Source organism: Ptiloglossa arizonensis, chromosome 12 (genome assembly GCF_051014685.1).
Source record: "Ptiloglossa arizonensis isolate GNS036 chromosome 12, iyPtiAriz1_principal, whole genome shotgun sequence".
NCBI lineage: Eukaryota > Metazoa > Arthropoda > Insecta > Hymenoptera > Colletidae > Ptiloglossa > Ptiloglossa arizonensis.
This window is the reverse complement of record NC_135059.1, coordinates 12788929-12801499: the sequence shown is the minus strand read 5'-3', so window position 1 is coordinate 12801499 and position 12571 is coordinate 12788929. Positions and strand designations below refer to the sequence as shown.

General features: G+C 36.1%; 2 protein-coding genes across 3 annotated transcripts; one reads left to right on the top strand and one right to left on the bottom strand.

Moving 5' to 3' along the window:
- Positions 1-183: 183 nt before the first annotated feature.
- LOC143153541 (mitochondrial 2-oxoglutarate/malate carrier protein) lies at positions 184-2366 on the bottom strand. Its single transcript, XM_076324887.1, has 6 exons — positions 2103-2366; positions 1408-1623; positions 1169-1299; positions 932-1102; positions 753-852; positions 184-674 (listed from the first exon to the last, which is right to left on the bottom strand). The coding sequence occupies exons 1-6, from the start codon at positions 2159-2161 to the stop codon at positions 461-463; spliced, it is 891 nt and encodes a 296-aa protein (XP_076181002.1). The 5' UTR covers positions 2162-2366; the 3' UTR covers positions 184-460.
- Positions 2367-3229: 863 nt separating this feature from the next.
- LOC143153540 (uncharacterized) lies at positions 3230-11416 on the top strand. 2 transcript variants are annotated; one of them, XM_076324886.1, is made up of 3 exons: positions 3230-3507; positions 9069-9254; positions 9822-11416. In XM_076324886.1, exons 2-3 carry the CDS (start codon positions 9088-9090, stop codon positions 11056-11058), a joined length of 1404 nt encoding a protein of 467 aa, XP_076181001.1. In that variant the 5' UTR covers positions 3230-3507; positions 9069-9087; the 3' UTR covers positions 11059-11416. The 2 variants fall into 2 exon arrangements, with proteins under 2 accessions (XP_076181001.1, XP_076181000.1); XM_076324885.1 differs by having other exon boundaries at positions 8757-9254.
- The last annotated feature ends 1155 nt before the right edge of the window (positions 11417-12571 follow it).

Below are 12571 nucleotides of genomic sequence, written 5' to 3'. Positions count from 1 at the left end.
ATATTTGTTGTATTATACATTTTAATTGGATTGCAATTTTATGATAGCTAACCTTATATATGTAAACATTACAAAATAATAAAATATATATTTTCTATAGTAATAACAAGTAAAAAAATAATCGTATCAAACGACTTGTTATCTCAGAAGAATGTTTATAGAATGTATGGTTTTTGTATATCAAGAAAACAATTTAGATTTATTATTGTAAAAATATGTATGCAATGAATTTTATATGCAACTGTAATGTAACTAGTGAACAATTATGAGTTAATGGTTATATAAAATTCTAAGCAATTACATATTTAGAAAATAATAGTGTTCCAGAGGCATATTTTTAACTTGATAAAGATTTTTTTTATGAACTGGTCATAAAACAAGGCATTAATTAATGACATTGAATAAGTGTTTAGAATATTTTTAAAGATGCTAATTTACTGCACACATATGTATAACGTTATTACTTATGATTATGCATAAAATATGTTTTATACATTGTGTTCATTTGCTCTAAGAATATAAATGTTAAAACAGTATGTGGTCCTAAGCGAGCATAATAAGGAAAGAAACCTTTCCACAATGAAAATATTCCTTCGTTTCGACAAACTTGAACTATGACATCTATTGCACCTTTAAATTCAGGCTTACCATCCACAATTTTCATATTTTGTATTCTGTAAGAAATTAACGATGCAAGCGTATGAAATTTTTTTGATAATTACATTGCTAGCTTAGCTTCATAAAATATTTACCTTGTCTTAGCAATATCAACCGGTATAGAAGCAGCAGTTGTTACTAAACCAGAAATCATGGAGCTTACAAAGTGCAATGTAATACCTTCTTCAAAATACCCTACCCAAATGAATAAAAAAGAACGCTATACCAACTCATTACTATACATTTGACATTTTCTGTTGATATGTGTACAAACCAGTGTTGACCAAAACTTCTTTAGTTTGAGAATATGATGCCAATTGAGCTGCATTTACAACCATAGCTCTTCCCATTGTTGGAACAGTACCTCTCCATAATGCTAAAACACCTTCTTCTCTGACTATACGAATCAATGCATTAAATACATTCTTATAATTGCGTCGCTCAGCTAAAAACATAACTCTATTCAGCACTGGCAATATCCCTATTAAACAATGAACAAATTTTGACATACCAAGAGGTAATCTGCCATCTGCAGTCATTCTAATTAAAGCAACTTCAGCAGGAGTACCTACAAATGCTCCTATACAACCAGCAGCACTACCTATCAATGCTTTTACAACAAAGCTGGGTTGACTATCCTTTCTGAATACAATGAACATCAAACAATACAAATGATACATACAACATTCCTTATATCTCTGTTGTCAATATTGTTCAACATAGCAAAACTAGTAACAAAGGTATACTTACGAGACAGTTTCAAACAGCCACGTATATATACCAAGTCTTGTAGTTGTATATGTACCTTGACGCAATAAACCAGCAGATAAACCTGAATAGAAAGCTAGGAAACCCTCATTTTTTACTATTGAAGATATTATGCTCAATGTTGAAGTTCTTGAACTAGTTAATTGCATACGATTTTTTATTAAATCTAATGGTTGAACAAAACATGTTGCAGCCATTCTAGAATGAAATGATTGCATTAAATGCAAAATCGTTTAATATACTGATTAAATTTCAATTTTAATAATAAATAAATAGAGTGAAAAATAATTTGGTAAAAAGTGAGGAAGCCGTGAACAACATGTAAAGTAGACAAAGTTATTTTTAACTTTAAAAATATGGAAGCTGATATTGCATACATTTACATAACTTTTGAATGTTTTTACATTTTGTGAAAACTATAAATAAATATATAAATATTTTACAATAATTAAACAATTATATATATATATATATATATATATATATATATATATATATATATATTTTTGAACCTGCGATTTTCTAAATAATTAAAACTAACAGCTTAAAATAAAATTTAATCTAAAGTAAATGTTTAGTGAACGTATTCTTTATTTAATTCTTTTTTTAACATTGTTATGTTAGTTACCATACAATCATATGTGAAATATTAATAAAAGAATAATTGTTAAACAAACCCTGCAGTTCCTCCTATGAGAAACTTCATTGCATTCGGCACCGTCTTTTGGTTACTCATATTAAAAACGATATATCACACTTGAATAGTCAGTCAAATAATACAAATTCTTAAAATTCGTCTAGTTTAAAACGATTTAGAAATTAATTATTTTTTAATAAATGTGACACTTGCAAAACGTTTCAACTGAAGAAGACCAGCTCCAATTCAACGTAGTAAACCGTCCACGAGGCGCGCAATAATCCAAATGAAAGATTATCAAATTCTCCTTAAATTCTGTTCTACATCGACCGTACACGCTAAATTCTCAAATTTGCACATTTAGCGACATCTTGTAGTATGTAAACTCAACAACGACTAGATTACTATATTATCGACAAGGTATAGGAAACCAAATTACGTTTCGTTTGTCAGGAAACTCGCAAAGAAAGTTACCCAGATAAGTAATTAGTTTTAAAATAATAACACAGGTTTTGTTGTTGTAACGTATTCGATATAAACATAATCTGGGTTAGTTAAGCTATGTTTTATATTTAAACTTACATGTAATTAATAATTTTTGTCTTTCGTTTTTAATATTTGCGATAAGTAATTGTGTAAGTGGCGCCATCTCGTGTCTTCTGGTTTAAAGTGGGCTAAAATGTTATACATTCTTTCGGCTCCTCATGGTTCGGTATGTTTATAACTCGTTCGGTATGCGAGTATGGATGAGAAGTGAAATAGATAAAATCTTACTGAAGTCGATAACGCACGATCAATCTTTTATGCATACTATACATAGTATTTTTTCAATCTCTGCTTATGCAAGAGTTTTTTTTTAAATTTTCCGTCTCTTTCTTCGCATACCAATGTCTTGTAGATAACACTAATCACTGTACTTGGTGGGTAAACTTGATTTACAAGTAGACACAGTTTTGATTTCAAGGATAAATAAGATAAGAAAAAAAAATAAAATTTTTAAGCTAGACAAACGTGCAGACTTTGAACTAATTTCCTGACCAGCGGTGGGTATTCGAGTTTCTTCGGATGCCAATTGACTACTAGTTAGCGGTGGTTGTTCTTAGGTGGTGTTACTGATCACGGATAATCATTGGTCAGTACTTATAAGTACTTCGCAATCTTTAATTGTATCGCGTACAAATCGAACGCTCGTTTTCCGTAACATTCCAAACCAAAGAAGACTCTTCGTCGAACTTTGAACTGTTATAATTTTGTCTTATCGCGAGTGTTACGTAACATCGGTTTCAATTACAATCGCGTGACCGATGACACGATTTTTTTGTTCCGTGTAAAATATTACGTCAAAACGAATTCGACTACCAAGCACGCAACGACAGAAAAATGCGAGCGCGCCCAATACGCAAATACTTGGAGTTACGCAACGAGCAGAATTATTACTTAACAAGGTATTCGAGTGTGTCTGTTAATTTTCGCACTAAAGATTTCAATATGCATTTAATACGAATAAGAATAATAAAATTGATCGTGTATCGAACTTTTTATGGCTTTGGTTGACTCGATCAATTCGCTCGATGTTGTATTATTTTCGTATCGAATAATATTTTTATTATTCAATATTTATCATATCGTCACCATATTTATTTGTTATAATCCACAATGGCATGGAAGTGGAAAGAATTACTACTATATCCCAAGAATAAACACCGACGTTAAAAGATATTATCGTTAAAATGAAAAGTAGAACGCAGCCATTGATTTGAAAAGAACAGATCTGGGCATTATTCGAAAAAAATGGTTTCGAATTAATTGTAGGACCAATAAATTGTAAATTTTTATCTCTCTTGATCTTGGATCGTTTCAAGATAATTTCGGAGGAATTATTTTCTACGTTACAATATTTCTACTGATTTAAAAATTAAATATGTGCGTTTGTGTTTGACACTATTCTTGGTGGTACCTCCAATACTTGCCACCAGAGGGAAACCGACCGTTAATCGTTTCTCATAAGTTCTCGTACCACCTTCGATTTGTATATATACGATTCTTTATCGATTCACGATTATCTCAGCGTATGAGGCAGGGCGTAGGATTTCTTACTGATAAGTACACAGTAGTAGTATAAGTAGTAAGTCTGGGATGTAATAATAATTTTCCTCCTCAGTTACCCTAAGACTCGTTTCGTCCAAAATTGGTACTTGTAAAAACAAAAACACACGCGGATTATATGTGTGTTGTGTTCTCATTTCATTATTTTCATTTCTACTTTCGAACACTGAGCTTTTCAAGCAACCAATTATGGTAGGAAGGAGAAGGGGGGGATATACATTACGATTAAGAAGAAGAGGAGAGAGAGAGAGAGAGAGTTTGTGTTGTTGTTCTGCTCTAAAATAGTGTAACTAACAAAGAACAACAAAAAAGACTTTCTCGAGTTTTGATTCATTCGTTTAAGAGTTCTACTCCAACAGTGTTGTAACTAATAAAGAAAACTTGAGTCGATTTTATTCGTTTAAGAGTATCGTTCGATACTTCAATTAGAGTGTATTATACGATAAGAGAGTTGTTCTTGTTCTGCTCTAATAGTGTAAACTAACAAAGAAAAAGAAACCTTCTCGAGTCGATTCCATTCGTTGACATTTCTTCTCTATAGAAGAACGCTTATAATATACGTGCTAAATGTATTTACATGAAGATTTCGAACATTTAATCGATTTACGAGCAGAAAGATAATAGGAAGTCTCTTGTTATTATTAAAGTCGCAAACGACGGTGGAAAATTACTCTGGTGTGATTGTACTTGTGGTACAGGTTGGAGGAATGCCTTTGAACGTTTTGTTAGTAATTTATGTAAGTTCTTATGATCTGTTTCATTGCTTACAACAATTTTTGTAAGTTCAAACATATCGGTAGACATATCGTTTATTTTCCCATGAAATTACATACCACGCAATTTTTATAATATCCATTAAGATTTATCGTAATTACACAGAATAAAATTCCACACGCTATTCCATAAAAATCATCGACACAATTAAATCTTTCCCAATCAAATTTCACGTTCTACGATTTTCACCATCGATCGCACGCAAGTACCTACCTGTTTACCGTACAATGATCCACAAGATCCCACAAATGGCGTCGCTACTTACGCTACTCGTTGTCCTTGATGAAATTCCCTATTTGTACGGTAGTTCCTGTCGAGAGTTCGACACTAGAAGCCGAAATCCATTGTGTGCAGTCGTACGTGTTTGTCGACGTTTCATCATTTTTAAAATGTGCTCGAGAAGCCATCGCTACGAATGCACGTGAAATATTTTCAAACGTGTATCGCTCTACTCCCGAAACAGCGAACGAGATATGAATTTCACGTTGAAAATTATAGTCCAGTGAGCACTCAGCGCAGAAAGAGCACGTATCGTATCTGTCAATAGGAGTTTCTAGTCCCCGTTGCGAACCACAGAGGGGAGTAGTAGTGGGGGTTGGGATTCCCCATTTACCATTTACTCGATACAGATGTTTCGCGATGCGCACGATCATTGCGCTGCAACTCGGGTATCCCGTTGAATAACAAAGCTACTCTCGCAGCGCCCCTTAGCGCGCTACACTCTTCGAAGTTTCCACTTCAAAGATCGATTCGAATGCGTTCGAGGATCTGGCTCGAACGTGTCCGACCCAACTTCCTAGCAAACGAACGATGAATAATTTATTCCGAGCTAAGAATAACCAGGTGCATCACCTGCTACGAGTGCGAATAAATTCGGACGAAAACACTCGAGAGAGAGAGAGAGAGAGAGACGCGTCTTGCGTGTTTCCTACAACTTTCTAACCTAGGCGCGGAGCGAAGGACTACGTTATCGTCTTGTAGGGCTATTTGAGGTTAGGTTTACAGGCCCACTCTCGGGTTTACACGCCCGTTCGTTACGCTTGCGCGTTATTTGTATTACAGCCCGTTTCGTGAGAAGGTTTGTATACTTTTAGGTTTAGGTGGTGCCCCACAAGGGGAGCATTTTCTTAGTTGAAAAGATTCATTTGTTTAATAATCCTTGGTTGGAATTATTTCCATTTCGAGTATTTTATTTTATTAGGTGATACGTAAAAGTCCCGTCGCACGAGCAACGTCTTTATCGAACGTAGCTTCGTTTTCTATGGTTCTTTTTAAACTTCGATTCTTTCGTTCTTTTAAATTAGTTTTTTTTTTCTTTTTTTTGTGGAAGAGATACCACGAGATTGACATATACGTAGTGGCAAAAGTTTTAGGATGTGGCGGGCGGTACACGCAACGTTGCCTGCTAGTTGCTCCGCGGAAAGAGGAAATTGTTCTTGCATTCTCCATTTGAAAATTTAACGTTTGCATGCAATCAGTTACAGAGGATAGACTGTTCGAAATACCTGGAACATTGTTTCTTCGAACGATCGCTAGGATAGGTGTCCAATATTTTAAGAGATTTCGACTCTGAACAGCTGGAACTTTGCGTATAGTTTCAATAACATATTCATCGTTTCTCTTTTGCGTTAAAAGTAATAAAAAAACACGGTAAATTTAATCCGATCTTCCGTTTGTAATCGCTAGGTATTATTTGAAAACGAGATAGTGAGGATTTTTTAATAGATTAAAAAAAAAAGGAATGTATCAATTAGTATTGAATAAATCGTTTCGAACTCGTTCGGGTACGAAACTTTTTTTAAAGTTGCGTTTAAACAAGTTTCGTTTAAAATGGAATCAGTTTTATTTCGGAATGTTTCGTCGAAATTGCGAAACGCAACGTTCCTCGACAAATGAACGCCGATGATTTCTATTTTAACGTTTCAAAATGTTTATCGCTAGTTAAGTTTTACTTTCGAGAGCATCGAAACATTCGAGCGAAATTAAAGTGTAGTTTTTTCATCGCGCAAATTGAAATAGATATGAACCGTGTATAGAGGACAAGAGTCGGTGTTTGTTTAATTGCTGTGCAGAAACAATGATTAGTGTAATTGCACGAGGTGTGCGAAGTTGGTTCGAAACAAATGCACGTGGAACGAGAGATAGAAGTTTCTCGTATTTCGTGCAACAACTTTTGTCAGCGGCTAAAAACATTGCGTTATTCACGGACCATATTCCGGACAACGTTAAAATTATTTATTATTACTATTCTGTACGCTTTGTAACGTGGTACGTTTCATATCGATGGTCATAATTGTATCTTTCAATTATCGATGTTTGTGTACCGAAATATACAAACAACAAATAGCGATTATGGAAAACCCATCATTGTTGTAATTGTTACCTTAATTTTCTCGATATAAATTAAATGAAAATTGTTTATCGAGCGAGTCTTCAGCATATACAGTCGGGATAAAATTAAATGCACAAAAATGGTTGTTATTAAAATTCAATCGAAACGTATCTACCGCCTCTCTACTTCGAAACGTTAATTTCATTTATTATATATACAGTGGTTGAAAAAAGTATTTGCACGCTGTATTGTGAGAAAATTCTTCTTATAATGAAAAGTTTTGCTCTATTTCAAACTATTGCGAAGTTCTTAGTCTCAAGTCTTAATTTTATCCTCTCGAGAACATTTTTTGTTGATAAAAAAATTATCTCACATGTCACCCAGTATGCTTTATAGGCACATAAATTTTCATTGCGATCAGACTCGTAGGTTAGGAGAAATTTCCTCATAATATAGTGTGTAAATACTTTTTGGATCCACTGTATATTTTCATAGTATTATATATAGAATGTTCTATCGATAAATGAAATTAATATTATGCGTGTAAATAAACTCTGTTTAATGCACGAGGTAATTAATTGAAGAAGAATCGAATTAAATGCACGTTAAAGATACACGGTGTTTGGAATTCAAAAATATAAACAAGCATCGAATGGTAGACCATTTTCACAAACAGGGAAGGAAATTATGTAAATACGAGTTTAAGATTTTTTCTAACAATGTCGCAACAAGATGTATTCCACAGAACAGAACTTTTATTTTTGCAATGTAGTTGCGTTCATACTTTTTCAAGATGTGGAAATAATTCAGTCGGTTATTTTGTACGAATTATCCTGTATATTTTTAGCTCAGTTTATTTAAGGTTATTTCAAGGTTAGTTGCATTCGACGCTTGTTTGTTGATATTTGATTGGAGAAAGAAGAAAATAAATCCAAGGATACGTGACGCATTAACGATCAAGGTTACACGAGACCGGAAATGAATCACGCAATCAGAATAGTCGTATCTTCGTTGAAACGTTGCATTATTATTACAAATCCATCGTCTGTATTACGAAAAGAGACATAAGCGGAAATTAATTTTGTTAGATAATTAATAATAAAATTGTACATTCAAGATGCTTCGAGGCATACATTTTAACGTATTTAAAGAATTTTTTAAACGTTGTTAAAACTTTTAAAAAACTCTGGTTCGAATGAAATATTGTACAATGCGATTCGACACTCGCGACACTCTAAATGATGTTTACAGTCTACTCACCATGTTCCACACAAATTGTTCAATGGATTCTGGACAATATCTTCTTAGGAGATAGAAGAATAAATTCCAACCAAAGTCGTAAAATAACTACTTGCAACTAAAGTCGTAAAATAACTACTTACAACTAAAGTCGTAAAATAACTACTTACAACCGAATGTACAACAGGAATGTTTAGGTTCTAATCATCAAACGCATTCATCCGTTCTTTAACGAACGTTTAGGTTTCTAAACGATCCAATCCTCCGTCAGAATTATTACTTCGAGCATGAATTACACGGGAAGGAAAACAAGATCGCGATTCCATTTCGCGTTGTAATTGTCGCTTCTCTCCGGCGAAAATATTCGAAAGTGGATCAAGGTCTGCTTCGAGTTTTTCCACGAGAGAATAAAATAATACCAACGAACAAACCACCCAATTGTATCAGTTTGCACGTGGATGATGCAACGAGGAACGGAAAACAAATGTACCGAAAACGATATACACGTCCTTGTCGCATCCTCGACATATAAAGAGTTGACAATCGTCGTTGCAGCGCTTAATAACACGGTAGCATGCACGAGCGAATCTTTCGTGATCTCATTTTGGTCTGTTTGATCGTGAACGCGATCTTCGTCACTGGATCGTCGCGGATTTACTCGAACGATCAACAAGAGAGGAACCGTAGGCATGCTTCCTGTCCCTCGTGCAATCGAGATTGCCCAGAAGCCCTGGTATCCTGGTGAGTAACCGAGCATCTGTTAATTCGAAGACGATTGCTCTGTGTCTTGATTAAAATTGTCGAAACAAATGAAGATTCAGGGACGTTTCGGTCCGATCGGAGAAATAATTACTGCGCAGGCTAGCCTGGTAACCATTGTCACGTTAATGTCCCTACAATGGGAGTCGGAGAACAGTACCTTTGGAAGGTTCACTGATCGAGACTCAGTCACTCTAGAGCCATTTAATTCTTGTCGAACTAGGTGTACGAGTGGAACACATTAAAATGACACCGATTATCCGACTGACCTGTGTACAGGAACAGAGACACTTTTGGAATCTCTGGATGCGTACGATTATTAAGATCGTCGTTTCTAAATACCAAATTTTTGGTTAAATTTAAAATACCAAATACCTTTGGTAATTAGAATCTGATCACTTCTGTTGTAAGTTCTGTTACAAGGATTTGGATATTGTGCTTCTTTTGACATCGATTCGATGTACCTGTAACAGAGCTTTCAAAAGGATTAGGTGTAGTATCTAGTGCTCTTTAAAAAGATACTTTTAATAAGGAGACTGCTTCTTTTAGGGACATACCACCGTCCAAGCGCGAATACAATGTCTTCGAACCGGAAATCACTCGCAGATCCATCAACCAACCCTACCAGCTTCGATCTCCCTTCTCTTCATCCCCTTACGATCCATACGATCGAGCATCTAGAAGCAGAGGAACCACGGTCGTCAACAGATCCAGGAACACGAGCAAACGCGAGAATCCCTTTGCTTTGCAGAGAGAATTCGATTTTAACGTGGCTCCTTCATCGTCCGTCCCTGTTCACGGTGTAGAGGGTCCAGTGATCCCCTACAGGCCACGTGTCCCACTCGCGAAGAGCCAGGGTAGAACTTTTTACAGAAAACCCAACTTCTACGACGTGGTCAGACCCGAGTCCTACCAAACGATGAACAACGAGTACTCTGACTATGATTCCTTCGACGAGGAACCGTTCGAGGTTACCGACAGATTCTTGAACACCTACAGGGACTTCAAGAAGAAGGTACCCATGGTCTACGGGTCCGATAAGTTCGTCGATGATTTCATCGAAGAAGACATCCCCAACGTTCGATCCGAACAGTACTCTAGAACACAGGTTCCCAATAGAAGGATTCCAGCAGGTGTTAAGAAAGGAGGATTCGATCGATTCTTCCAACCGCGAAGAGATCAACCCAGAGAATCCATCGAAGAGGCGATGTCCAATGTTCGACCTGAACAATACTCCAGGATACAAGGTTCCGATAGAAGGAATCTCGTGGTTTCGAGGATGGAGGGACTGGATCGATTTTCTCAATCTCGAAAGGACAAATTCCGAGATTTTGGTGCGAATCACACACCTGAAGTCAAGTACCATCCCTACGACATGGACCCAAATATTTTCAGGACCATGCGTAACCTTGGTAGAATGGGAATCGTGGTTGGCAATGGTAGCCCCTGGCAAGATTTGAAAGAGCTTGAATCTGAGAGGCCGTTTAGACCAGTCGAGAACAATCACCGGTGGGATGGAGCTGTTAAAGAGACGAACGATGACGATCAGGGCAACGATGGCTCCAATCCTCGCGAGGATCAGGACCAGGAGTTCAAATGGGACGCTATGGGTGGAAGCAATCACGCGGAGAATTGGAACGAGTCTAAGATGTCAAGGGACGTGACGCAGCCGGAGTCATTGTCCGAAGATGATTCATTGGAATCTAGCCCACTAATTACGGACTTCGAGTCGGTCGAAGGGCAGTCGGTATCGACAGAGGAAGTCGAGCCTAAGATGCTTTCTTGATCAATCGAACACGACGAACGCGATAGGGATATTATTTTTTAGAAAATATTTAAGGAACGTTGTCGAATGTCGTCACGAATTCGGCAATTACCAGTTCGTTTCGAGTCGAGTTTCGAGAGTCGGCGTTAAACTTTTTCAACGTTGAATTAATTAACGGTAGGGAAAGCTTCGCTGCCGAATTTATTTCACGATTTATTTATTAATCGTTTTGTTCAATTCGAGTATCCGAAATGATATTTTTAAACGTTGAAAGATTAACAAGCCGACTATCGTGAATTCTTTCGAAAGAAAAATTCTGAGGATCAACGATAATCAAAGACTGGAATAATTGCACGAGTGTGAATAAAAATGATAATTACAATAATTTAACGGTACGTTGATATTTACCCGAATAAATTTTCCCCATCGAGTTTTTACCGTAATTACAAAATTTTGATTGTAATTCAATCTTTAAACTGTAGAATAATATATTCTATTAGGGTATTATAAATATATCAGGGGATTACATATTTATGATATATTATATTATATTATAAATAGTTTTCCGTTTTGAATTTCGAGAAATATTTTAAACGAAAATGTTCGAACGCTAAACACGAAAGTTCAATCTTCGATTAATCGACACGAACGGGGCTTTGTTGATTAGCCGTTCTCGCGTAACGAACAATCTGCAAATCTACGAGAGGCGGTCCCGGTTACTGGCGCGGGAGAACTTTCTGATATTTCAAACTCTTTGAAAAGCGATATCGTTATCGGATCAGCCACTCGAAACCGTACACTGTAACGTGCTACGCGATAAGACTCTTTTCGTAATAGAAACGGTCCGCACGTGCTTTTGCTGCAGTTGTTGTACAGAGGTTCTAATCAAAGCGGCGGAGATAAGGGAAGTTCTCAGCCGTTTTCAGGAAGAGGATGAGCCGGAGATTAAGACTTATTATTGCTTTTCGCGCCGTGAATGGCGAAGCTACTCGAGTATCGCGGAGGAATGGTTCCTGCGGAGAATCGTAGAATAGTTTTCACCCTTCTAGTTTTAGGACGAAGGGTGTCCACACTTTGCGCGATTCAATCGTTGCCCTTGCAACTTCGCAAACAAGGAAAACGCCATCAATGACAGAGTCTGGGGTACAAACGGAATGCTAGCGAATCAATACGGTCGTTAAATTGTACTCTGTCGTCGAACAGTATTGGTAACCATTTGATACTTGTGTGCAAGTATCGATTTACATTCGATACTTTTATAAATATATAGATACACGTTTGATACTTTTCAAAAGTATCGATCCACGTTATTATGCAAAAGTATTACAATTATGCAAAAGTATCGATACAGATTTTATATTTTTACAAAAGTATTGCTCTACATTTGTTACTACTGTACCTTTGATGAAATTTACTCCGTGAAATGTAGATAAATATGTCTGTCGTTTTTCGTATAAACGCACAGTGTCTACTTGATCACGAGCACTGAAAATATTCATCGAATATTCGAAACAAGGAAATATTCGAGTACTCT

Coding starts and splice junctions, on each gene's coding strand:
- LOC143153541 (XM_076324887.1), bottom strand. CDS start 2,161: ATGAGTAACCAAAAGACGGTGCCGAATGCAATGAAGTTTCTCATAGGA. Junction 1,300..1,407: donor TGGCTGTTTGAAACTGTCTC/GTAAGTATACCT, acceptor CATTGTATTCAG/AAAGGATAGTCAACCCAGCT. Junction 675..752: donor GTTGATATTGCTAAGACAAG/GTAAATATTTTA, acceptor AATTTCTTACAG/AATACAAAATATGAAAATTG.
- LOC143153540 (XM_076324886.1), top strand. CDS start 9,088: ATGCACGAGCGAATCTTTCGTGATCTCATTTTGGTCTGTTTGATCGTG. Junction 9,255..9,821: donor CCAGAAGCCCTGGTATCCTG/GTGAGTAACCGA, acceptor TGCTTCTTTTAG/GGACATACCACCGTCCAAGC.